Source organism: Vulpes lagopus, chromosome 7 (genome assembly GCF_018345385.1).
Source record: "Vulpes lagopus strain Blue_001 chromosome 7, ASM1834538v1, whole genome shotgun sequence".
NCBI classification, from domain to species: Eukaryota; Metazoa; Chordata; class Mammalia; order Carnivora; family Canidae; genus Vulpes; species Vulpes lagopus.
The window spans coordinates 14175648-14201461 of record NC_054830.1 but is presented as its reverse complement, the minus strand read 5'-3'; the positions used below and the strand labels follow the sequence as shown (position 1 = coordinate 14201461).

The following is a 25814-nucleotide window of genomic DNA, read 5'->3' as shown; positions in this document are numbered from 1 at the left end:
CGGGATCGAATCCCACGTCGGGCTCCCGGTGCATGGAGCCTGCTTCTCCCTCTGCCTATGTCTCTGCCTCTCTCTCTCTCCCTCCGTGACTATCATAAATAAATAAAAATTAAAAAAAAAAGATTTTATTTATTTATGAGAGACAGAGAGAGGCAGAGACACAGGCAAAGGGAGAATCAGGCTCCACACAAGGAGCCTGATGTGGGACTTGATGCCAGGACTTAAGGATCACGCCCTGAGCCGAAGGCAGACGCTCAACTGCTGAGCCACCCAGGCATCCCGGAGTTTTATTTTATTATTTTATTTTTTTAAAAGATTTTATTTATTTATGCATGAGAGTCACACAGAGAGAGAGGCAGAGACACAGGCAGAAGGAGAAGCAGGCTCCATGCAGGAAGCCTGACCTGGGACTCGATCCCGGGTCTCCAGGATCAGGCCCTGGACTAAAGGCGGTGCTAAACCATTGAGCCACCCAGGCTGCCCCCGCGAGTTTTAAATTTTAATGAAGTGAAGCTTATCAATTTTTTTCATGATTGTGCCTTGAATGTATCTAAAAAGTCATCACCGTTGATGAGGTCATCTGGTTTTCTTCTGTGTTATCTTCTTGGAGTTTTATGTTCTTACGTTTTACATGTAAGTCTATGATCCATTATTAGTTAATTTTTGTAAAGGGTGTGAGGTCTGTGTCTAGATCCTTTGTGTGTGTGTGTGTGGGGGGGGATATCCAATTCCCCTTGTATCATTTGTTGAAAAGAATCTGCTCCATTGGACTGCCTTTGCTCCTTTGTCAAAGATCAGTTGACCATGTTTATATGGGTTTATTTCTGGGCCCTTTGTTCTATTGATCTGTTTCTCTATTCTTTCACTAAACTACCCTGCCTTGATACTGTAGCTTACAGTAAGCCTTGAAATCTAGTCATGTCCATCTTCTAAAATTGTTCTCATTCAATATTGTTTTGGCTATTCTGGGTCTTTTGTTCCTACGTAAGTTTTAGAATCAGTTTGTCAATATCCACAAAAGAGTTTGTTGGGATTTTGATTCAGATGGCAATGAATCTATAAATCAAGTTGGAAAGAAGCAACATCCGGGCGCGTGGGTGGCTCAGTTAGTTGAGCACCTACTTTTGGCTCAGGTCATGGTCCCAGGATGCTGGGATAAAACCCCATGTTGGGCTCCCTGCTCAGCATGGAGCCTGCTCCTCCCTCTCCTCCCTACTCATGCTCTCTCATTATCTCTGTCGCTGTTTCTCTCTCTCAAATAAATAAAATATTTTTTTTAAAAAAGGAAAAAACAACATCTTGACAATATTGAGTTTTCCTATCTATGATTAAGGAATATCTTTCCAGTTATTCAGTTCTTTTTTTTTTTTTTTTTTTTTTTTTAAGATTTTATTTATTTATTCATGAAAGAGAGAGAGAGGCAGAGACACAGGCAGAGGGAGAAGCAGGCGCTAAACTGCTGAGCTACCCAGGGATCCCCTATTCAGTTCTTTGAATGCATTCATCAGAGTCGTATAGTTTTCCTCACAGAATTTGTTCGTATTTTATAGACTTATATCTAAATACTTCATTTTTTGTGTATACTAAGGTAAATGGTATTGTGTTTTTAATTTTAAATCCACTTATTTATTGTATGTATATGGGAAAGCAGTTGACTTTTGTGTATTAACCTTGTATCCTGCAGCCTTGTTATAGTTATTAGTTCCAGGAGTTTTTCTTTTTTTAAGATTTTATTTATTCATGAGAGACACAGAGAGTGAGAAAGAGGAAGAGACACAGGCAGTGGGAGAAGCAGGCTCCATGAAGGGAGCCCAATGTGGGACCCGATCCCGGGACTCCAGGATCATGCCCTGGGCCAAAGGAAGACGCCAAACTGCTGAGCCACACAGGGATCCCCCAGTTCCAGGAGTTTTTTAATCAATTTTTTTCTACATAGATGATCATGTTATTTGTGAACAAAGTTTTATTTCTTCCTCAGTGTGCTTGCTCTTTCCTTTTCTTATTGCATTAGCTAAGACTTCTAGTACATGTACTAGTGTTAAAACTTTTTGGTGGGGTGGGATATTCTGTCCTTGTTTCCATTCTTAGTGGGAAAACTTCTAGTTTCTCACTATTAGTATGATGTTAGCTGTAGGGTTTTTTGTTAGATACTCTTTATCAAGTTGAGAAAGTTTTCTTATGTTTCTAGTTTACTGAGTGTTTTTATCATGAATGGGTGTTGGATTTTGTCAAAGGCTTTTTCTGCAGCTATCAGTATGATTGCATGATCTTTTTTTAGCTTGATGTGATGGATTACTTTTTTTTTTTAATGTTAAATCAGCTTTGCATACCTGGAATAAACTCCACTGTGTGTAGTTTTTTTAAAATTTAAAAAAATTTTAGGGATCCCTGGGTGGCTCAGCAGTTTAGCGCCTGCCTTTGGCCCAGGGCGCCATCCTGGAGTCCCGGAATCAAGTCCCATGTCGGGCTCCTGGCATGGAGCCTGCTTCTCTGTCCTCCTGTGTCTCTGCCTCTCTCTCTCTATGTCTATCATAAATAAATCTTTAAAAAAATTTTTTAATTGAAGTATAGTTGATACGTAACATAAAGTTTCAGATGTACAACATAGTGATTTAACAGTTACATACATCGGGCAGCCCGAGTGGCTCAGCGGTTTAGCACCGCCTTCAGCCCAGGGCGTGATCCTGGAGACCCGGGATCGAGTTCCACATCAGGCTCCCTGCCTGCTTCTCCCTCTGCCTGTGTCTCTGCCTCTCTCTCTGTCTCTCTCTGGGTCTCTCATGAATAAATAAATAAAATCTTAAAAAAAAAAAAAATTACATACATCACAAAATGCTCACAGAAGTTCCCACATGTTACCACACAAAGTTATTTTTGACCATATTTCCTGTGCAGTATTTTTCATCCCCATGACTTAAGACTGGAAGTTTGTACCTCTTAAACTTCACGTATTTTGTCTGTCCCTCTATCCCACGATAATTCTTCCACATTTGTGGATTCGGTTTGCTAATATTTGGTTAAGAATTTTCACATCTGTGTTTGTAAGAGATATTGGTCTGTAGTTTTTTTGTGATATATTTGGTTTTGGTATTAGCATAATTGGATAAGCTAGGAAGTATTTTTTCTTCTATCCTGTGAAAGGGATTGATTGTAGAGAGTTGATACCATTTCTTCCTTAAATGTTTGGTAGAATTCACCAGTGAACTCCTGTAGGCCTACTGCTTTCTGTTTTTTTTTTTTTTTTTTTTAAGATTTTATTTATTTATTTATTCATAGAGACACACGGGGGGGGGGGGGGCAGAGGCACAGGCAGAGGGAGAAGCAGGCTCCATGCAAGGAGCCTGACGTGGGACTCGATCCAGGGTCTCCAGGATCAAACCCCAGGCTGCAGGCGGCGCTAAACCGCTGCGCCACCGGGGCTGCCCTGCTTTCTGTTTTTGATTGGTTATTACTTACTTAATTTCTTTCTTTTCTTTTCTTTTCTTTTCTTTTCTTTTCTTTTCTTTTCTTTTCTTTTCTTTTCTTTCTTTCTTTCCTTTCCTTTCCTTTCCTTTCCTTTCCTTTCCTTTCCTTTCCTTTCCTTTCCTTTCTTTTCCTTTCCTTTTCATTATTTTTAAGTAATTTCTACACCCAACATGGGGCTCAAACCCACTACCCCAAGATCAAGAGTCACAATGCTCTACTGACTTAGCTAGCCAGGCGTCCCACTTAATTTCTTTAATAGAAGTAGAACTGTTCACGTTGTCTATCTCTAGGGCAAAGAAGTATGAAGGAGTATAGAGATGCCACCATCTCCTTGTCTTTCTATCCCACCTTAGGTACCAACGTTAGTAGAGCTGGGGTTTCTTTCTGCTGTCTTTCTGCTGTCTTTCTTGTACGAAAAGAAAAAAGAATTTACCACATCCTTGAGCCTGCACATTGCTTTTTTTTTTTTTTTTTTTTTTTTTTTAAGTTTTACTCATTTGAGAGTGAGAGAGAGAATGAGCACAAGTGGGAGGAGAGGCAGAGGGAGAAAAAGTCTCCCCGCTAAGCAGGGCGCCCAACATGGGGCTGGAATCCCAGAACCCTGGGATCGTGACCTGAGCCAAAGGCAGACGCCCAACTGACTAAGCCACCCAGGCACCTCAAGCACACTGCTTTTATAGCAGAGCATTATGCTGTGACTGGAACCTCCAAGTTCATGAGTGCAGGTCTAGCCCCTTCTTGTCAAGAGCTGTATAGCCCATGCTGTATACAAGTTTTGTTTCATGGAGCTGAGCTGTGCCTCTTCCCTCTGGTATGGACCCCAGAGGTGGGACTGTCAGTTCAAGATATGCATAATCTGAGAGGTTCCAGGCAGGTGCAGAGGGAGCCATAGTTTCTGCCAGCTCTGAAGCCAGCGCCACCTGCTTCAGACTTGGGAGTAGGATTGGTAAGTGGACACCAAGGGGACCCTGGACTTCCAATGAATTGGAGGCTTTTGCCCAGTTGGAGTCTAGTCCCTGTCCATTCCAATGTTCATTGTTTCTGTTTTGGCTTCATTTGCTATTTATGCCTCTCAAGGGTACATCAGAGAGAAGCATAGATGTGCCAAGCTGTCAGGTTTAAGACAAATTCTGCCCTTTGTGGCACTAGGTATCTCTCCCAACTCAGGATTTCTTGATTTGAAGGCTCATCTAGAGCAACGGGAAGAAGCCCTGCAGAGCCTGGGGAAGGTCTGACAGAGCCACCACTTTTCCTTTGAAGGAGGAGTGCCTGATAGAGATGGTGTAGGGACTTGGAATGGCCAGTGGCTCACAGGAATGGCATGGTAACAAGCTGTGAGCATGTTACACTGTTCCTCAAGTTTGGGCCATCAGAGCCAGCAGCTACTGAAGCCTGGAAATGCAGGATGTTGTGATGGAGATCTCAACCCTTATATGACCCTGGCTAACCTGGGCACATGTGCACAAGGCCCAAGCTGCTCCTGCCCAGAATGAGGCAGGGGGCTTGGGCCCAGCTGACGATGTGCCCCTCTCCCCCTCTCGTTTGCAGCTTTCTATACGAACCCAACAGCCAAGGGTACAAATACTACCGCCAGAAGCTGGAGGAGTTCCGGAAAGCTAAGGCTGGCCCCACAGGCACTCTCATGGCACCTGACCTCAGCCTGAAACGCAAATCCCCTCCTGAGACCCCATCGGGGTCCTTACCCCCAGCTGCTGCCTGCCCTGCCTCATCTGCCCCCTCGCCTGCAGTCACTCCAGCTCCAACCATCCCTGGGAAGCCAGCCACCACAGCCACTGTGAAAAAGAAGCGAAAGAGCCGGTGGGGGCCTGAAGAGGACAAGGTGGAACTCCCACCCGCCGAGCTGGTACAGAGGGATGTAGACGCCTCTCCCTCACCTCTGTCAGGTGGGCTGAACCCCTTCCCCCACCTCTGTCAGGACAATCTGGCTTCTTTCACTGAGATATATGTTTCCAAGATTCACCCGTGCTATAGCATGTGTCAGAATTTCATTCCTTCTTATGGCTGAATAATATTCTATTTTATGGATGGACTACACTTTATCCATTCATCGGTTGATGGACATGTGGATTGTTTCCACCTTTTGGCAACTGTAAATAATGCTGCTGTGAACATTGGTCTGCAAGTACTATTTGAATCCTTGATTTTGATTCTCTTAGGTCTGTACCTAGAAGTGGAATCACTGGGTCTTGCGATAATTCTGTTTAACTTTTTGAGGAACTGCCAAACTCTTCTACAGCACGGTGCACAAGGGTTCCCATTTCTCCACATCCATACCTTTTTATGATAACCATCCCAGCAGTTATGAAGTGAAGTCATGTTGTAGTTTTGAATTGCACTTTCCTAATGTGTGATGGTGTTGAGCATCTTTTCATGTGCTAATTGGTCATTTGTATAGCTTATTTGGAAAAATGTTTTCGTTCTTTGCTCACTTTTAAATTAGTGATAGCTTAAGACGATTGTTTTTTTGTCGTTGAGTTGTAGGAGTTGTTCTTTATATATTCTGGATATTAACCCCCTATTCAGATACATAGTTTGCAAATATATCTTCTCATTCTATGGATTGTCTTTTTACTCTCTTGATATTGTCTTTTGATGCACAGAAGTTTTAAATTTCATCAAAGTTCAATTTGTTTTTGTTGCCTGTACTTTTGGTTTCATTTATGAAACCATAGTTAAATTCAAGGTCATGAAGATTTGCCCCTGTGTTCTAAGTTTTTTATAGTTTTGGGACTTTGATCTATTTTGAGGCAATTTTTATGTATGATATAAGTAAGGATCCAACTTTATTCTCTTGCATGTGGAGATTGGTTTTCCTGGATTCTTTTTGTTGAAGAGACTTTTCTTTCCCCATTGAATGGTCTTGACAGCCTTGTCTAAACTCAATTATCCTTAGATATAAGGGTTTATTTCCTGGCTCTCTATTCTGTTACACTGGTAACAGTGTCTGTCTTTAGGTCAGTACCAACTTTGATTACTGTAACTTTGTAGTAAGTTTTGAAATTGGGAGTGTGAGTCTTCGAACTTTGCTCTTCTTTTTCAAGCTTGGCTATTGAGGGTCTTGCGTTTTCAGGTGGGCTTCTCCATTTCTGCAAAAACACTGTTGGGATTTTGATAGGGATTGCATTGAGTCTGTAGATCGCTTTGGGCCTTATGGACTTGATAACAATATTTAAGTCTTCCTTACAACAACAAGCAGTCTTCCAGACTGTGAACACAGGATATCTTTCCGTTTATTTAGGTCTTCTTTAATTTCTTTCAACATGATTTATAGTTTTTATTCTATGTGTCCTTACGTGGTTAAATTTGCTCCTAAGTGATTTTTTTTTTTTATAATATTGTAAACAGCAATAAATTTTTAAATTTTCATTTAGGATTGTCGGTTGGTAATATATAGAAATACAACTGATTTTTGTGTGTTGATGTTGGATCCTCCAAATTTGCTGAATTCACTTATTAGCTCTGACAATCTTTTTTTTTTTTTTTTTTCTGACAATCTTTTGATGGATTCTTTAGGCTTTCCTATATGTATAATTATGATCATGTCATCTGGAAATAGAGATAATTTTATTTCTTGCTTTCCAAGTGGGATGCCTCATTTCTTTTTCTTACCTAATTGCTCTAGTTAGCACTTCTAGTACTAAGTTGAATAGAGGTGGGGAAAATGGGCATCTTCCCCTAGTTCTGATCTTAGGTGGAATGTTTTCAGTCTTTCACTATTGGATATGATGTTAGGTGTGTGTTTTTATATATGGCCTTTATTATGTTGAGGAAGTTCCTTTCTGTTCGTAGTTTATTGAATACTTTTATCATTGAAGGGTATTGGATTTTGTCACATGCTTTTTCCGTATCAGTTGAAATGATTGGATGGGTTTTTTCCTTCAGTCTATTAATGTGGCATATTACATTGGTTAATTTTCTTATATTGACCCATGTGATATTGTGGTTTATAAGAAATACATATTTGGCCATTCAGATGACCAAAGTAATATTTCTCATATGTATTTGGTCTTTGTTCACAGTTCCTGGCTCACAGTTCCTCCTAAAACCCTTGGAATTTCCTGAGTGATAAGAGCAATGGGAGCATCTTTTGTTGTATTATTTGGTCTCCGTCCTCAGTTCATGAAAATGCTTCAGAGCCATAAAGGTGAAATGGGGGTCTTGTTATTTTATAATAAGCCCCTTTCCACCACAACTGGGTTTATGTTACTGAGGTGACTTTTGGAAAGCACCTAAGAATGGGGGCTGGTTGCCAGGGGAACCAACCATGAAGAGAAGGTTGGAACTTTCCCATACTTTAATTTCCAGGGAAGTGAGAGGGGCTGGAGGTTGAATCAGTCAACGGTGGCTGGTGATTTCACCAATCATTCCTATGCACTGAACCCTCCATAAATACCCAAAGAGACAGGCCTCAGAGAGCTTCCAGTTTGGTGAAGGTGTGGAGGTTCAGGGAGAGTGACATGCTCAGAGAGCATAGAAACTCTGGGCACTTTCCCCATACCTTCCCAGGGCATCTTTTCCATCTGGCTTTCCTAATTTACATCCTTTTATAAGTAAAGCAGTAATCTGGTAAGTAAAATGTTTTTCTGAGTTCTGTGAGCCAGTCTCAAATTAATTGAACCCAGGAGGGGATCATTGGAACCTCTGATCTATAGCCAGCCGGAAGCATAGGTGATGACTTTGGCTTGCAGTTGGCAGCTGAAGTTGGCTGGGGAGGGGAGCAGTCTTATAAGACTGATACCTTAACCCATGGAATCTGATGCTACTACCTCCTGGTGGATAGTGTGAGAACTGAGTTGAACTATTGGATACTCAGCAGATGTCTGAAAATTGCTCGTTGATGGGAGGGACCTTCCACTGCATCCCCCCAACACACACACACATTGGAATTGGTACCAGAACTCTATTTAAACAACCCTTGCATTTCTGGGATAAATCTCACTTGGTCATGGTGAATAATCCTTTTAACATGCTACTGTATTCAGTTTGTTGCATCTATATTCATAAGGAATGTTGGTCTGTAGTTTTCTTGTGGTGTCTTTGTCTGCTTTTGGTATCAGGGTAATACTAGTGTTATGGAATGAGTTAGGAAATATTCCCTTCAATTGTTTGGAACAATTATTAGCATTAATTGTTCTTTTAAATGGTTGGTAGGGACGCCTGGGTGGCTCACTGGTTGAGCGTCTGCCTTTGGCTCAGGGTGTGACCCAGGATTCCTGGGATCAAGTCCCACATCAGGCTCCTTGCATGGAGCCTGTTTCTCCTCCCTCTGCCTGTGTCTCTGCCTCTCTTTCTGTGTCTCTCATGAATAAATAAACAAAATCTTTAAAAATAAATAAATGAATGAATGAATGGTTGGTTGGTAGAATTCACCAGTAATGCCATCTGGTTTTGGACTTTTCTGTGTTGGGAGATTTTTGATTACTGATTCAATAATCTCTTTACTTGCTATAAGTCTATTCAGAATTTCTCTTTGTTCTTGAGTTAGGGTCGATAGCTTCTATGTTTCTAGGAATTGGTTCACTTCATCTAGATTATCCAACTTGTTGGCTTAACAGGTATTCAAAGTATCTTTTATGATCCCTTTTTACTTCTGTAATTTCATTAGTAATATTCTCTCTTCCATTTCTGATTTTAGTGAGTCTTTTTTTTTTCCTTTAGGAAGTCTGCCTAAAGGTATGTCAATTTTGTTATCTTTTCAAAAAATCCAAGTTTTGGTTTTGTGGATTTTCTCTTATTATATTTCTATTCTCCACTTCCCAAATCTTTATTTCCTTCCCTCTGCTAGCTCTGGAATTAGTTTTCTTTTTCAGTTCTTTAAGGTGTATAGTTGGGTTATTGATTGGAGATCATTTTTTCTTAATGTGTGTGATTATAGCTATATATTTCTCTTGTAGCACTGCTTTTGCTCCATCCTGTAAGTTTTGGTGTTTTCTGCTTTCGTGTTCATTCACCTCTTAAATATTTTCTAATCTCTCTTGGTGATTTCCTTTTTAATCTATTGATTGTTTAAGAGTGAGCTGTTTAATTTCCACGTATTTGTGAGCTTTTCAGTTTTCCTCCTGTTAATGATTTCTAGTTTCATTCCATTGTGATCAGAAAAGATTATGATTTCAGTCTTTTAAAATCTATTAAAACTTGGAGCACCTGGGTGGCTCAGTCAGTTGGGCATCTGCCTTCAGCTCAGGTCATGATCCCAGGGCCCTGGGATTGAGTCCCGAATCAGGCTCCCTGTTCATTGAGCAGTCTGCTTCTCCCTCTCTCTCCCTCCCTCTCCTCCTCCCTGCTCATGTGCTCTCTCTCAAATAAATAAAATCTTAAAAAAAATTATTGAAACTCATTTTGTAGCCTAACATGTAATCTGTCCTGGAGAATGTTCCCTGTGCACTTGAGAAGACTATATTCTGCCATTGTTGGGTTACATGTTCTATATACATCTGTTAGGTCTCATTAGTTATGGTGTTTAATCTTCTATATCCTTATTGACTTTTTTTTAAAAGATTTTATTTATTTGAGAGAGAGAAAGCAAGGGACAGCATGAGTAGAAGGGGGAGGGACAAAGGGAGAGGGAGAAGCAGACTCTTCTCTGAGTAGGGAGCCTGACACAGGGTTGGATCCCAGAGCCCTAGGATCATGACCTAAGCAGAAGGCAGATGCTTAACCCACTGAGCCACCCAGGTACTCCATCCTTATTGATTTTCTATCTAGATATCCTGTCCCTTATTAAAAATGGGGTATTGAAGTCTCTAATTAGTATCATAGAACTGTTTATTTTTCCCTTCAGTTTTGTCAATTTTTGGTATATATTTGTTTTATCTTCTTTCTAATTCAAGTTTTTTATCAATATAGAAATTCCTTCTTTGTCTCTTGTAATCTTTTTTGACTGGAAGTCTATTTTGTCTGACGCTTGTATGACCATCCCAGCCCCCTCTTGGTTACTGTTTGAATGGAGTACATTTTTCTGTCCTTTCACTTTCAACTTATTTGTGACTTTGTATCTAAAGCGAGTCTCTTGTAGATAGCATCTACATGGATCCTGTTATCTCCTTTAAGCTTTAAAGTGCTTGGATCCATTCTTCTCATCGAAAGCTCAGGAAATACATGATGATAAGTACCATGATTGCCACAGTCAGTTTTGCACAGTCCACTCCAACATCTGCCTACTTGACAATTTCAGAGATGGCCAGTGTATGGTCTCATTTCTCCTTTTCTACCACAAACCCACGAGGGTAGGGAGTCTATTGTCCTCCCATTCTGCAGGTGAGAACAGATGAGAACAGGTGACAGAGAGAGAGACCATCTGCGGGCATCTAGCTTACTGTCCTCCACTCAGCCTGCACTGCAGTCTGAACCCTCTCAGCCTCCGTCACCCCTGGACAGACAAGCATAGAGGAGTCATAGGTGCCCTGGTGCTGTCACTACATTTGTTTTGCAAGGATGGGCCGAGAGGGAAGGCAGCTCACCCAAGTCACATGGCTGGCCTGTCAGCCTTGCCCATCAGTCTTGCCCATTGGCCTTGCCCGTCCAGCTCTGAAGGTGGTCTTTCAATCCAAGGAGTAAGCTAGTGAAGATTCTCCTACACCCTGGGGTTCTAGGTAGCATGTCTCCCCAGGGTTGAGGGTGCTTCATGTCAGATTGCCACCAAGTGCTGAACTCTGGTGCCTGCTGTAATGGAGGATGCTCAGCCTTGCGTGCTGCTCTGATGCGTCCATGTCGTGATTCTGAACCACTGTCTCTGAGGCCTGGCCCCAGCTCATAGCTGGTGAGGAAGCCTCCCCTGTGGTCTAGTGTACAGGCATAGGCTCTAAAGCCTCGCATCCAGGTTTAAATGCCACTGGCCCATGTCATCCCTGGGGGAGTGTGAGCAGCCCCTGCCTGCTTGCTTGCTGGTAAAAAGGCCTAAGGAGAGGGACAGTGGGCAAGGTCCAGGCACAGAGTGGACTGCTCAGACCTTGGCTCTCTTGCCCTGTTCACAAGGCTCCCACACAGACCTTTCAGGAAGGTATTAGGATAAAACTTGGGGTCAGGGAGCACTTGTGAGTGGTTCTTGGGGGTGAATCCCCAGCCCTAGTGTGGTGGGAGGACCTGGCTCTTTGCACATGCCAGAAGGGCCTCTCCTCTGTACCTCCGTCTGCCCAACTTCTCTCCCAGGAAGCTACTGCCTGAGGGGTGGTGGTTTCCGCCACCCAGATGGGGCTGTCACAGCATCTTCATGTGCATTAGTGTTGCTGGCTCCAGTCAAGCTCCAAAACTGATGCCAATTTAAATGTCAGTTGCTTTGAGGATGGTCGGCTGCCTCCCCGGAAGGAGCTAACAGCTACACAGCTGAGTCTTATGCCAGACTCTGAACCCTTGTGTGTCTATGCTGCGTTTCTGTTCCCTGAAGGGCTTATTTCCAAGAGTCCGTGTGTGAATGCACACACACAGGCACATGCTTATTTCCACTTTCATGTCTCTGCTTTTACAAAGTCCCTGTCTTGTCACCCATCAGACATGTGACCTTGAGTGAGGCCCTGGACCTCAAAGTTCTGATGTTGGCATCTGCAACATGGGGGTATAGAGCGTGTGTGGAGAGGTCACGTGAGGGTGAAACTGGGTGCACGAGATATAGCACAGTAAGGCCCTCAGGGTCATCATGTGACAGGGATAACAACTGTTGTGATGTGAGGGCTCTGGCATGTGTGCTGTGTGCCTCAGGTGTTGTCAGCGCATGGACTCTGTGCCACATGCAGGAGCCGGTCTGGACCCGTGCATCTGTTGCTGACCAGCCTGTGTCTTATTTCCAGTTCAGGACCTCAAGGGGCTTGGCTATGAGAAAGGGAAGCCTGTAGGTCTGGTGGGTGTCACGGAGCTGTCAGATGCCCAGAAGAAGCAGCTGAAGGAGCAACAGGAGGTAAGTCTGTGGGGCAGATCAGACAGGCTCCAGAGGGTCTGGTGGAGTATTGTCCCCTGCCTCCTCTCACAGTTCCACGGTCATGTCATATTCTGAGCTTCTCTGCGTTGAGTGGATCCATTTCAGGGGAGAGGTCCTTGGGCAGGCATGTCCCTGTCGGCCCCATCCCACCTCCCAAAGGCCTTCCCCAGCCTGCATTGAACCCAGAGTTGAGGCCTTCTCACACTGCCTGGGTAGTCCCTAGGCTGGTGCTCTACAGCTGCACCCCACCCAACGCAATTGTGGGCTATTCCTGACTAGGTAGGCTCCATTTTAGTTTTCTGTCCACTATCCTCCAACATCCAGTACAGGACAGGCCTGGCTAGCACTGGGTGCCCTGAACCATGTGACAAATGCTCATTTGATGTTGGGCTGTGTTGGAGTGAGAACTGGCTTTGCTTCTCTGCTGCTTTCCTGGGGAACTACAGGTATTCGTCTGTTGGTCCTTGAGGACAGCTCACCCCAGTCACCTCCTTCAGGCTGGCAGCTGTGCCACCTCAGCCTCAACCCTTCCGTGGTCAGGGGCCTGCGGTACCCTCATTTGGTCCATAGCAAGGGTATCCAGGACATGCTGTGCTCCAGGCCAGACTGGGTGAAACAGAGAAGGGTTCTCCTTGCTCAGCACAGGGATTCAAAGAACCCAGGGCATGCGCTGATATAAGACTTTGTGTCTTCTTGAGCACTTGCTCCAAGCCTTGCTCATGTGTCTGTCCTAGGGAGGGCACCTGACATGCATAGGTAAGGCAAAGGGGCCAGCCCCCTGCACATGTGGTACGTGGCATTGCTCACTGGTATGTGCCGCCCACAGATGCAGCAGATGTATGACATGATCATGCAGCACAAGCGTGCGATGCAGGACATGCAGCTCTTGTGGGAGAAGGCCCTGCAGCAGCATCAGCATGGTTACGACAGTGATGAAGAGGTGGACAGTGAGCTGGGCACTTGGGAACACCAGCTGCGGCGCATGGAGATGGACAAGACTCGGGGTATACCAAGGAGCACCTTGTGGGTGGAGTGAGAGGGTACCTGAGAGGTGAGGCCGTGCCCTCTGCACCACAGACTCAGGAAGCCTCACTCACCTGCTCGGAAAGGCACCTGGAGGCACCACCTGCCCAACTTGTATGGCCTTGAGCAAGAGAGTTGGCTTCTCTGTCTCTGTTTCCTCTTTGGAAAAGAGTGGTTCTCTAAGTGTTCACTGTTGTTTGAACATGGCACTTAGCAGGGCTGCCTGTAGGAGCAGGGTTTTGGGTCAGCATCTCCCCCTCATTCTCCTACGACTCCCTGCACCCTGCCAGGATTCATATCTGTGTTGGGGGGCCACCCTCTTCCTCTCTCACTTTTCCTGCTTCTCTGGGCAGAGTGGGCCGAGCAGCTGACAAAGATGGGCCGTGGCAAGCACTTTATTGGAGATTTCCTGCCACCAGATGAGCTGGAGAAGTTCATGGAAACCTTCAAGGCCCTGAAGGTGAGCTGGGAGGGTCTCCAGGCACCAACCCCTGCTGTGGGCTGTCCAGCAGGCAGCCACTCAAGTGGCCCAGCTCCTCCTGTTAGCCTCACGAGGCAGGCGCCTGAGGCAGCCTCAAGGCCCCCCTCGTTCACAGGAGAAGCTGGGCCCTCTTGCCCAGGAGGCATCTGTTGATGATAGACACCGTCTGTGGAGGGATTTAGTAAAAAGCAGCTCAGCTGCCGCTTTAGAAACAGTTCCCAAGCCTTCAAGGAAATTCTGCTTTCAGTGGAGCCAATTAAGTGCAGTTTATAGGCAAAGCGTTCCTCAGGCAGAAGCCCCCATGGACTGGGTTCTCCAGAAGAAGAACTTCACATTCCTCCCATGCTGTCATCATGCTTCTGAGGAGAGACAGCTGACGGGGCATATCCCATGTTATCTTTTGGGGGATTTTTATAAAACTGCTTTTGCACCATGTGCAAAAAAGCACCTCATCAACATGGCAGTCACCTGTGCTTGCTTTAGCAGCACATGTACTAAAATGGAAACGATACAGAGATTAGCATGGTCCCTGTACAAAGATGACATGCAAATACATGAAGCGTTCCATATTTTTGAAGACCACGGGTGGGGGACATTTGTCATAAACAGTAACCCCCCCCCCCCAACAAAAAAAAACAAGGTGGTCACCTTATTGACCACATCTTCTCAGCATTCTGTGCAACGAATTGCCCTCGGAATGTAGGGCTTTTCTTTGTTGATGAACCATTAATCTTTTCCCGTGGTGGGTAAGGCCTGTGTGACTCGTCACTTTGCCCTCTTTTACTTTGCCCCAGGCAGCTTGGTACAAAGTCTGGCCCTGGGGACCCTGAAAAGGAACATCTTGGTCTGTTGTCAAGGAATCTGACTTGGTACAGAGGATGCAGTTGGGCATGTGGTCCCAGCAGTCAGTGAGGCCATTGGTGGTGGGCGGAGCAGAGGCTAGTGTTCAGGCCAGTGCCAGGACCTGGGACAGTTGCAGCCCCAGTAGATGACAGCCAGCTCTTTGCCCTGCAGGAGGGCCGAGAGCCTGACTACTCAGAGTACAAGGAGTTCAAGCTGACGGTGGAGAACATCGGCTACCAGATGCTGATGAAAATGGGCTGGAAGGAGGGCGACGGGCTGGGTTCAGAGGGCCAGGGCATCAAGAACCCAGTCAACAAGTGAGTGTATGCACCCTCTGCAAATCCTCCTGCTGGCATCAGGTTGGCCCCCTACTCACTTGGTCCTGTCACCCCCCTGCAGAGGCACCACCACAGTAGATGGAGCAGGCTTTGGCATCGACCGGCCAGCTGAGCTCTCCAAGGAGGATGATGAGTATGAGGCCTTCCGCAAGAGGATGATGCTGGCCTACCGCTTCCGGCCCAACCCCCTGGTGCGTGTGTCCCCAGCCCCCACCACAGCTCCTGGCGAAGCTGTCCAGAATCTCAACAGGGGAGTGGCAGTGCTGGTAACAGAGCTGTCCCTCCTTCCCCAGTCCAGCTAGTCCAGGTCTCACTAGCAACTCTTCCACCTCCCTCCCCTCTGGAGAATGTGAGCTCAGCTTTCCCTGGCATGTTCTAATGGGCAGGAGGAACTTCTGTCTATGGCATTGACCCCCTTCCTGTGTTATCTTTTTTGCCTCCCACAGAACAACCCCAGACGGCCTTACTACTGAGTATTCTGGAAAAACCACAAATGTATTTTCCAAATGACTGACCATCCCTGGACTGTGGAATGTTCCGGCCTGCATTTCTGCCTGCCCTTCCCGTTGTCTCGAGTGTCGTGCCGTGTATTAAAGTTCCAGTGCTTGCCTACCATGGCAGCCTGGTTTTGCCATCACCAGAAACCCCTCTGTTTCCTTAGCAGCGGGGCTGGACTGGGCAGCTGGGGCTGGGATGCTGCTGGGAACATTCCCTAGTGCCTAAGAAATACAAGAGAACCACCTAGACCTTTTTCTGCCTATGGGGCCATCATCAGCCTAGGTTAGAGTTGGGAGGATCTACAGACCCTCTGAGAGGGGCTGGTGGCTGATCAGTTAAGACCTGGCTGCACCTGGACGAGGGGCATCAAGGATCTTCCAGTGTAGCACTGCTGCAGGAGTTAGGTTGGAAGGGGTCCCAGGACACTGCCCAGCTATCCTCAGATCTGCTGGGCAGGTGGACCTAGGGCACGCCTGTGCCAGTCACCTCACCAGCAGGTGGCGCTGACAGCCCCTCCCTGCAACTAGCCCTGGGTCTTGCCAGTGCTTGGACACATGAGGCCCTGGGGCTTGTGCCTCTGGGGGACAACTTTGTGGACAGATGAAGCATGCCAGGTGCTCCCTCCATTTCCAGATTCTATGCTTCACATTTGTGCCAAGACCACTTGGGGATCTCACTCAAGCTGCTGAGTGAGCAGCTTGGGTGGGGTCCCAGGAATCCATAGAGTATGTGCCTAGTGGGTCCTGCTCAGCCCCTTTGGGCTCATGGGCTCTGAAGACTCCAGCTGGAATGGGGCTTCTGGGCCAGCCTGCATTCTCTTAGTCATTCAGTCATTCAGTAAACAGCACCAATTATGTGAACTGGATGGATAGGATCTGCTCCCTGGCAGCCAGTCTTTTTTGTGTACATGGCAGTGAAGCTGAAAACCGATAAAACCAAAGAGGAACTGGGTACTCTTAGAGGCAGGCTTGGGGTGGTGGGGGTGGGAGGGAGATGCATCCAGGACTGGGGGGTCTCAACAGCAAAGCCCAGCCTGGGATGACATATGCCACCCTGTCATCCCCTCCATGGACATTGTTCCCGGGGCAGAGCAAAGAGTGACATTCGCATGTGTGGAGGCTGCCCAGTGGTCCTGGGTCTTGAGCACAAGAGTAGCTCTGGGGGAAAAAAAGTAACTCTGGGCAGCCAGAAGCTCCACTGATGGTGACCCTAGGCCTTGGTCACAGGCACCTCGCCATCCAGGTCAAGGTCACCCTTCAAACCTGGAGGCTCTCCAGATTCAGCCCATGGACTTGACTCCCAGGCAAGTGGAGAGTTGGAAGAGAATGGCACCCAAATTCAATGTGCATGTACAGGCATATCCTGAACACAGGTGCAAGGCCAGGTTGCTAGACAGAACTGGATCAGACACCCCTGGCCCTGCAGGGGTGGGCTAGGGTGGCAGGGCTTCCTGGAGGAAGGGATATTAGGATCTGCTTTAAGGGGTGAGGAAATACTAGAGGGTCCATCTTGCAGACAGAAAAGAGGCCTGGGGGTGTCGGCATCACTAGAATTGGGAAAAGTCAAGAAATGAGACTGGACCCTCAGGTCAGCCCAGAGGAACCTGAACTTTAACCCTGTGGGCAATGGACAACTGGGAGGGAGGCTGTCAGGTTGGTGGCCAGAATATCATCTTGTCACCCAGGTTCAGAGATGGGACCCAGCTGGCACAAGGCCAAGGGATTGCATGGAAACAGGGTTAGGGTTAGAAGTTTCCCCACCAGCAGACTGGGGGCCCCCTCAAGGGCAGGTATTGAGTGGAGACCTGCTCACTGTTTCCTAGTAACCACAAGTACCACATGGGCCAGAGTTCAAAGCTGGTTGGAGGGAGTGGCAAAGACTGCTGTCTCCTAATTTTTGTCCCGCCCTACTATGGTCCCCTCCCTGGTGCAGCCCCGCCTACCCTTTGCATTTTCCCCTGGACCCATTCCAGCCTCCTGTAGGCTGTTCTGAATCCTCCCTCAGCTCTCCCCTTTGAGCCCCCCAACCACACCCCGGCCCCCGGCCAGAGCCATTCTCCTGGGCAGAAACATATTCCAAACTCACCAAACTAGCAATCCACACCTAATCTAAACCCATCCTTAGGACTCCCTCCCTTTGACCCCACCCACTGAGCAGGGACGCTCCCCTGAGGTGCCCAGGCTATATGGGAGGAACACAGCACACAAGTCCTTCAAGGGACTACCCAACCCATGACTTTGGCTGCCTGCCTCCAGATGATCCCCAGAGTCAAAACTTTACACTGGGACACACGTTTAAACTTGTGTGGCCACTGTGAACATTCAAATCCAAGGGCCCTGAAGGAAACTCTGTGTCCAAGCAATGGAGGTTCATCCATCAGCGCGGAATGCCTCCAATGCCCACTTGATCCTAGAGGGAGGAATGTCTAGGGAATGTGGAATTAAAAAGGGACCCCTTGGGATCCCTGGGTAGTGCAGCGGTTTGGCGCCTGCCTTTGACCCAGGGCACGATCCTGGAGAACCGGGATCGAATCCCACACCCGCTCCCAGTGCATGGAGCCTGCTTCTCCCTCTGCCTGTGTCTCTGCCTCTCTCTCTCTCTCTGTGTGACTACCATAAATAAAATAAAATAAAATAATTTTTTTAAAAAGGGACCCCTTTTGGGGACCTGGGTGGCTCACTGATTGAGTATCTGCCTTTGGCTCAGGTCGTGATCCTGGGGTCCTGGGATGGAGTCCCGCATCGGGCTCCCGGTGGGGAGCCTGCTTCTCTCTCTGCCTGTGTCTCTGCCTCTCTGCCCCATGAATAAATAAAATCTTAAAAATAAAACGGGACCCGTTCAGGGTCAAGGTAGGTACACGGGTCCTTAGGACAGAGAGAGCAGAAGTGCATAAGAAGGCCTGGAGAACAAATTCCCTTAGAACGAAGTTGCTAGCCCGGGCCTCCAGGTTGCAGTCCCGTGCCTCAAGAGCGGAAGCGTCCAGAGACAAGGTGTTCTAACCTTTACTAGAGAAACTGAGGCTGGGCAGCGGGGAAGGCTACTGAGAAGTGAGGGGAGAGGTGGGGGAAGGGACCGCTACAAGGGCGAGGGGCCTCAGGCTCCCCGGGACGCGCTGGCCTGTTAGGGAACAGCAGCCAGCCCTTGGCGCAGCGGGGGGGCGACCTTTGCGCCGGGCGGGGCGGGGCGGGGCCGGCCAGGTCCCTGCTGACCCCCCCTCCACCTAGACGCGCGGCCGCGGAGTTGCGGAGCGCCCTGGAGGCCGCGCGGGGACCGAGCCTGGGTCCAGGCGTCGCCACCATGGACATCCCGCCGCTGGCCGGCAAGATCGCGGCTCTGTCGCTCGGCGCCCTCCCCTTGTCCTATGTGCTCAGCCACGTCTCAGCGCTCTCGCAGTGCGTCAGGGGAGGGGCCGGGGCGGCCTCGGGGGAGGGGGAACGGGGGACCGGGACGGCGGTGGCGGGAGGCGAGGATGCGCGAGCGGCGAGCCTGGCTCCCCGAGCCCTGAGTCCCTACGCGGCTCCTGCCGGGAGGGAGGGGGCTAGGCCAGAACTGTCCCCCACCATGCAACCTGAAGGCCCCTTTCCGCGGGCCTGGCAGCTCTGTGTTGATGGGGGGGAGGGGGGGCGGGGCGCTCCTAGGACATTTTGGGCTTGAAGGGAAAGGAGGTTGAGAAACAGAGCAGACCCCCCCACCCCCAGGGCAGAGTTTTGGAGGGTTTCTGGGATCTTTCCAGGGATGTGCCCAGCTCCAAAGTTACCAAAGGTCAAAGTATTGCCCCAGATAAGGTTCTGATTACCCAGCTCTTGACACAGGCACACTGGAGTTCTGTTCCACCACCCCTCCATCGCCTATCGCAGGCCTGAGACTTTCTTCTGTTAAAATTTGGCCCACCCTGTCTTTAGCCTCAGTGTCCCCTACATGCTGTGACCTCTCTTGTCTCCTAACCCCAGCCCTGTGGATCTTGTCACTAGGGTGCCGGGCATCTGCAAGCCCTCACAGTCCCCAACCTAGCTCAACTCAAGACATGGGGTAGAGGGAGTCTTGACTGTGGGGTTGGCTCCTTGGGTACAAATTCCTGCCTCCACCCCCCTGGATCCTGGGTGAGCCAGATTGCTTCTGGGAGCCTGTGTTTCTTCAGTGTGTAATGAATATAATCCTAGACCTCATCCCATAGTTACAGTTAAGGATTACAAATTATGTGCATAGGCTTGTGTGGTCTCATCTGATTAGTATAATTGTCATTGTTGGTCAGATAGGGCCAGGATGGGGATCTTAGGTGTCAAAGGGGTCCGTGAAAAGGTAGGAGCTTGAAGAGAGTGTAGGGGAGTGTAGGACCTTGAAGAGCTTTCCCACTCTTCCCACTAGTGTTGGAGGCTTCCATCCTGGCTTCTATTTATTATCTATGCAACTGGTTGACCTGTCTTACCTGGTTGATTGGGACAGATCAGGGCAGGGGTTGGGTGGAGTGGATAGAAGCATTTGGACTTCAGCTGGGAGGAGTCAGGAGGTTCAGAAAGTGAGGTGTACAGTGCTGAGCACTAGAGACCTGACAGGTTTAGAAGCTGGGTCTGGCCACACAGTGGCTTTGTGGTGTTGAATGACTGGCAGCAAACCGGATCAAACATGTATCAGCAAGTGACGGGATGGATTGTGTAGTCAGAAAGAGTTAACTGATGCCCCCTCTGTACTTGCCCTAAGTTTGGCAATGAGTCTTTCTAGGGAGTCAGGGAGGGCTTCCTAGAGGAGGAACCATGAAAGATCGGCCATAAAGGATAAGTAGGAGTTTGCCAAGTGGAAGAGATTTCTGGAAGGAGTTTCCAGGAGGGAGAAACAGCTCAGGTAACAGCCTAGTGAAGGGAAAGGGCAGTTTCAGGATAGGAGATTCCTGGGTGGAAGTGGGGCCTCAGCACTGGGCCTGGCCTCTCTGACTTGTTTTCCCTCTTTATAGCCCCCTGGGGCTGGCATTGATGAGTGCCCTGATCCTGGGTCTTCTTTTTGTGACTATCTACAACTTGTCCCCCGGCGAGATCTACTATGACCCACTCTATGCTGGTGAGTCAGTAGGAGAGAACTGTGTGAGCAGGGGCCTCCTCCATCCCCTTAAAGGGCTTCCATCAGACTGGAGAACTTCAAAGAGACTGGAGAAACCTCATTGGTTGGGGAACCTCAGAGGACCTCCCACTTCAGACCTGGGGCTCCTGAGAGCAGGACTGTATCTTTCCATCAGACTGGGAGCCCCTAAAAGACCATACTTCCTCATCACTTTGGGATTTCCTGAGGGCAGGGTCAGTGCCTTCTCAGCCTGAGGACTCCCAGAGTCAGGGACTGTGCCTCCTCAAGAGGCAGGGCTGTGGGTCATGTGACCTGTGGACTGGTGACTGGGAGCAGTTGAGCCTAGTTCCTTACCTGGACTCTGGGTCCCAGACACGCTGCCTCAGGCCCCGCCCCTACCTGGGCCATGCCCCGCCCACTCTCCCCACAGTATTTGCTGTCTTCTCCTTCACCTCTGTGGTGGACCTCCTGATTGCTCTCCAGGAAGATGGCTACGTGGTGGGCTTCATGGACTTCTATATCAAGGAGGTATGTAGGGGGTCGCCAGGGATGCCTCCTGCCCTGCTGCTCAGCTGAGCCCTGACCTGCCCCTGCAGGGAGAGCCCTACTTGCGCACTGCACACGGAGTCTTCATCTGCTACTGGGATGGCACGGTTCACTACTTCCTCTACCTGGCCATGGCTGGTGCCATCCGCAGAAGGTTCGTGGGGGGATGGGTGAGTGGCACTTGGATCCTGGGAAGGAGATCAAGTCCTCAGGTGGGGTCCCAATCCTGGATGCAATCAGAAGTGTCTGTAGGGGAAAGGCCTCTCTAGGGCTCCAGCCAGGAGTGGTCAGGAGAAGTTTCCAGGGAATGTCACAGGAGTGAATGGTAGTCAGCTCTCTTGTTTTGTACACTCCTGTGCCTAGGCAGCCACTTCTGTCCTCAGACAGACGGTCTGTTCAGTCCCTCATTCATCTCCCTGTTGTCTCTTCTGTCCTGGACAAAACTGGGAGGGACCTAGAGTTGAGGAGCCCAGGGTAGACCCTTGCTAGGGCTCTGAGACTGGGGAACAGGCATCTACTGGTCACCCCACATCCCCTGCCCCAGGAAGAGATACCGGAACCTTGGACTATACTGGCTGGGATCTTTCATCATGACTATCCTCGTGTTCCTCCCAGGAAACATCCTTGGTAAGGACTTGGTTTTGAAGGATCCCATCTCCTCAGTCTGGGTCACTGTGCTACACCTAGAAGATTCATAAGTAGGTCTTGGGAGGTAGAGGGGAGAGGCAGCCCAGTATGTGGGGGGTGGCTGAGCAGGAGGGACACCCAGAGTGTATCAAAGGGGAGCAAAGAACAGCTGAAGCATAGAAGCCATATCCAGAAAGTAAATTGAAGCAGGCCGGGCTGAGGAACATGGACACCACCTTATGAGCACTGGGGAGCCAGAGGTACCAGAGCTTGAATAGATTGCATTTGTGAATTACTACTTCCAGCCAGGGGGTCTGGTGTGACTCATGGGTCACACCAGGCCTGAGTGATCCTCACTGAGTGATACTCCCTCTCTCCTACCATGATAGGTAAATACAGCTCAGAGGTCAGCCCCACCTTATTCCTTGCCATCCCCTATGTGCTAGTCCCATGCTGGGCTGGCATGAGGATCTTCAACCAGTCCCGGGCACCAACCTGCTGTAACCCCACTATGGTAAGTGCCAACATGCCTGAGTGGCCCTCATTAGAGTTACTTCTGATCGGAAACATTGGCTCTTTGGGGGCGCCTGGGTGGCTCAGTCGGTTAAGTGTCTCCTTCGGCTCAGGTCATGATCCCAGGGTCCCTGCTCTGGCTCCCTGCTCAGCTGGGAGCCTGCTTCTCCCTCTGCCTCTGCTTGCTGCTCCCTCTGCTTGTGTTCTCTCCCTGTCAAATAAATAAATAAAATATTTAAAGCGGGGGGTAGGGGCACCGGGTCATGCAGTGGTTGAGCTTCTGCCTTTGGCTCAGGTCGTGATCCTGGGGTCTGGGGATCGAATCCCACATTGGACTCTCTGAGGGCAGCCTGCTTCTCCCTCTGCCTCTCTCTCTCTGTGTACCTCATGAATAAATAAAATATTAAAAAAACAAAAGAAACATTGCCTCTTTGGAAGCATCTCCTTGGCCATTAGGAAAGAAGGGATGAAGCCTTATTGAGTGCCTGCTGGATACCAGACTTCTCACACTGTCTGTCTCCTATGGGGCAGGTACAGGAGGAACAAAGAAAGGGCATCCTGAGACGTCCAGTTGACCTGGCCCTTGTCATATACCTCACCCTCACTGGACTCTTCACCTTCTTCCGGGGCCTGGTGAGTCTGCAGTTGTCAACCGATCTTTCTTCTGCCTCCAGCCCACTCTTCTGTCCCCATCAACCGTGTTCCTTTAGCCAATGCAAAAAGGCCACTGCTTGCCTTTCTCATCAACCAGGGAAGTTCTTCATCAAGTCTCATCTGAGTGTTCCATGACAAAGCCCCATTCTCTGTACCCTTCCCAGCCAAAGAGAGAGAACCAAGGCTAATGGAGGCCAGAGCAAGGGGTATGGGACTTGCGTGGGAGGGTAGAAAAGGCTTCTTGTGGGAAAAATGGCTTCTTGAGGTAGGTTGTTGGTTTGTCTCTCTGCTCCAGGTGGTGCTTGACTGCCCCACAGATGCCTGCTTTGTCTACATCTATCAGTACGAGCCATACCTACGGGACCCCGTGGCCTATCCGAAGGTGCAGGTGAGAGGACAGATGGGAAGAGAGAGCATATGGTCCTGCCATGGATAGAGGTCTAGCAAGTCCTCTTTGAAGCAGGTACCGGAAACACAAGTCAGTTTGTTGTCCTATCAAAAATTCATTTTGGAAGACAGATATGGTCTTCAAGTATGGCTGGATCTAGGAGCTAAGGCTACCTGTGTCTCTGGGCTCTGTTTTCTTTGCATGGACTCCACTCCCAAGTAGTCACTTTGTGGGACTGCAGAGATAGTCTTGGGCAGCTCCAGGCTGCCATCTGCCCTACTTAGCCACCCCAGAGGAATGTGAGCTTCTATATATCCAGAGCTTAAGCATAAATCTCAGGCAGGCTCTGATTGGCCCACATGCCATCATCACTGAATAATATGCCCATCTTGTCACTAATCATTATGGCCGGGGGGGGGGGGGGACGACTGGAGTGTTCCAGTTGGCCAGGCCAGGGTCACCTGCCACTTCTGGAATAATGTGGGTGGGTTCAGTGTGTGTATGTATGTATGTGGTGGAGCTCAGGGGGCTGGATACACAAGGGAAATAGAGGAGCGATGTACACAGGGTTGAGATGTGCAGAGAGCCTGAGGTCTGAGGTTGGTCAGATCCTCCCTGGGGCTTCCACCTCAGGGGTGTCAGAAAGGCAGCTGCTGCTCATTCTATTGGCTGTGTGTCCTTCAGATGCTGGTGTACATGTTCTACATTCTGCCCTTCTATGGCCTGGCTGCCTATGCCCTCATCTTCCCTGGCTGTTCTTGGCTGCCTGACTGGGCCTTGGTGTTTGCTGGAGCTGTTGGCCAGGTGTGGTGTGGGGCGGGGAAGGTGTGGTTGGGTCTGTAGGGAAGAAATTTTCTGCCTGCCCATCAATTGCTTTTGTGCTCTCCCTGAACAGAGTGATGCTGAGCCTCTGAGAGGCCCCAGCCCCAGCTTGGTACCCTAGGGTTCTCTAGTTACGAGGAGAAAGTACCTGACCCAAACACTCCCAACCCCATGGGGTCATAACTAGAGAGAGGAAAGGATAGGGGCTGAGAGCAATTCCAGAAGGGGAACGTTTCCCAGAAGAGTGGGCATAGGAGCTGGGCTTTGGTGTATGGATATGAGTTCTCTAGGCAAGGAAGAGCATTTCAGAAATGGGAACAGCATAAAGACATAGAGGGGGATAGTGGTTTAGTAGAACCACAACACAGAGGCAGAGGCAAGAGAATTTGACAGCTAGATACTGAAGGCTTTGAACTCTGAGCTGGGGGAGCCATGGAATGTGTTTGAGCTGTGGAGGGCCCAGTCAGAGCTGGGGGGCCTGTTTCAGGATTCCTGATGGAAAGTTATGAAGCCTGAGGCACGAGCAGTGGAGACCAGGAAGACATCTCTGGGGTAGAATCAACAGGATTTGTGTCAAAGGCAGCTGCTTGGGGTAGGGAGGAGGAGCTGGACCCAGATCAGAGATGGAAAACAGGGTCCAACAGTGTGAAGATGGTAATGGTTAGACAGCTGGGGAGAGGTTCATAGACAGACAGGAAATGTGGACCCAGAGATATTTAGAGGCAGACAGATGAACTAGAGAGGGGAGACATGTCAGCAGCCAGTGAGAGGGACAGGGACCCCCTGGGCTCCCTAAGGTGGGATGTTGCTGGGACTTGTTCTCTCCTGGCTCCTGACATACATCTTCCTTGTGTGGCCACTAGGCACAGTTCTCACACATGGGTGCCTCCATGCATCTTCGCACGCCCTTCACCTACCGCGTGCCTGATGACGCCTGGGCCAGCTTCTTCGGGTACAACCTGCTGTATGCGCTGGGTCCCCATCTGCTGGCCTTCCGCTGCCTGTGGTGGCCTGCCTTCTTCTTGCGCCCACCCCCTGGTCCTCTGGCACACCACAAGAAGGAGCATTGACAGGGCTGGAGACGACCCAGGACTCGGTTTCCATGCCCAGCCAGCCCTGCTGTGGGAAGGGTGGGCTGGGTCTCTTAGAGATAGGAAGTACATCTCCAGGTGTCTTTGGTTCTGGCTATGATGGTATCAGGCCAATGAGCTGGATGGGAGACCCAGGGGACACATGTGCCCTTGAGGGCTAGACATGTTCAACTGTCATGGTACCCCAATCCCACACAGACTGTTCTACTCCAGAAGTTACCCATCATACCCCCATGCATCCTTTTAGTAAAAAAACCTTTTGATGCCCAAATATTGCTGCTGCCTGAGTGTTTCAGGATTCAGAGGTGAAGGACTTGCTTCACCCCATGAGGGCCTACCCATCACTGCCAGCATGACCACCAGGAGCCAGAGGTGCTGGACAGCAGAAGTCGGCCTCTGGCTGGTTTGCACAGCTCCATCTTCCAGATGGGGAAAACGGAGGCTCAGAGAGGTCCAAAGACCAGCCTGAGGTCAGTCAGGAGAGAAACACCCAAAATCTGACAATAAATTATAATAACAAATGGTGTGGCACAGTTATTAA

The 25814-nt window shown here is 48.8% G+C and overlaps 2 protein-coding genes and 1 non-coding gene across 3 annotated transcripts in view; all 3 read left to right on the top strand.

Annotated features, from left to right (window-relative positions):
- SUGP1 (SURP and G-patch domain containing 1) overlaps positions 1–15726 on the top strand; it is a 32537-nt gene extending 16811 nt beyond the window's left edge. Inside the window, exons 8-14 of the mRNA XM_041763989.1 lie at positions 5014–5369; positions 12270–12376; positions 13224–13401; positions 13774–13880; positions 14916–15061; positions 15144–15273; positions 15529–15726. Coding sequence (XP_041619923.1) covers positions 5014–5369; positions 12270–12376; positions 13224–13401; positions 13774–13880; positions 14916–15061; positions 15144–15273; positions 15529–15555 — 1051 coding nt within the window. The 3' untranslated portion in view covers positions 15556–15726. The remainder of the gene's footprint in view (positions 1–5013; positions 5370–12269; positions 12377–13223; positions 13402–13773; positions 13881–14915; positions 15062–15143; positions 15274–15528) is intronic.
- LOC121496319 lies at positions 14372–14475 on the top strand. Its single transcript, XR_005989152.1, has one exon. It is a non-coding gene; the product is annotated as a U6 spliceosomal RNA (small nuclear RNA).
- Positions 15727–18776: 3050 nt separating the features above from the next.
- On the top strand, positions 18777–25794 carry TM6SF2 (transmembrane 6 superfamily member 2). The gene is made up of 10 exons (XM_041760362.1): positions 18777–18972; positions 20529–20632; positions 21063–21160; positions 21229–21332; positions 21723–21805; positions 22195–22319; positions 22850–22951; positions 23268–23360; positions 24045–24164; positions 25046–25794. The coding sequence occupies exons 1-10, from the start codon at positions 18878–18880 to the stop codon at positions 25250–25252; spliced, it is 1131 nt and encodes a 376-aa protein (XP_041616296.1). The 5' UTR covers positions 18777–18877; the 3' UTR covers positions 25253–25794.
- Positions 25795–25814: the final 20 nt, after the last annotated feature.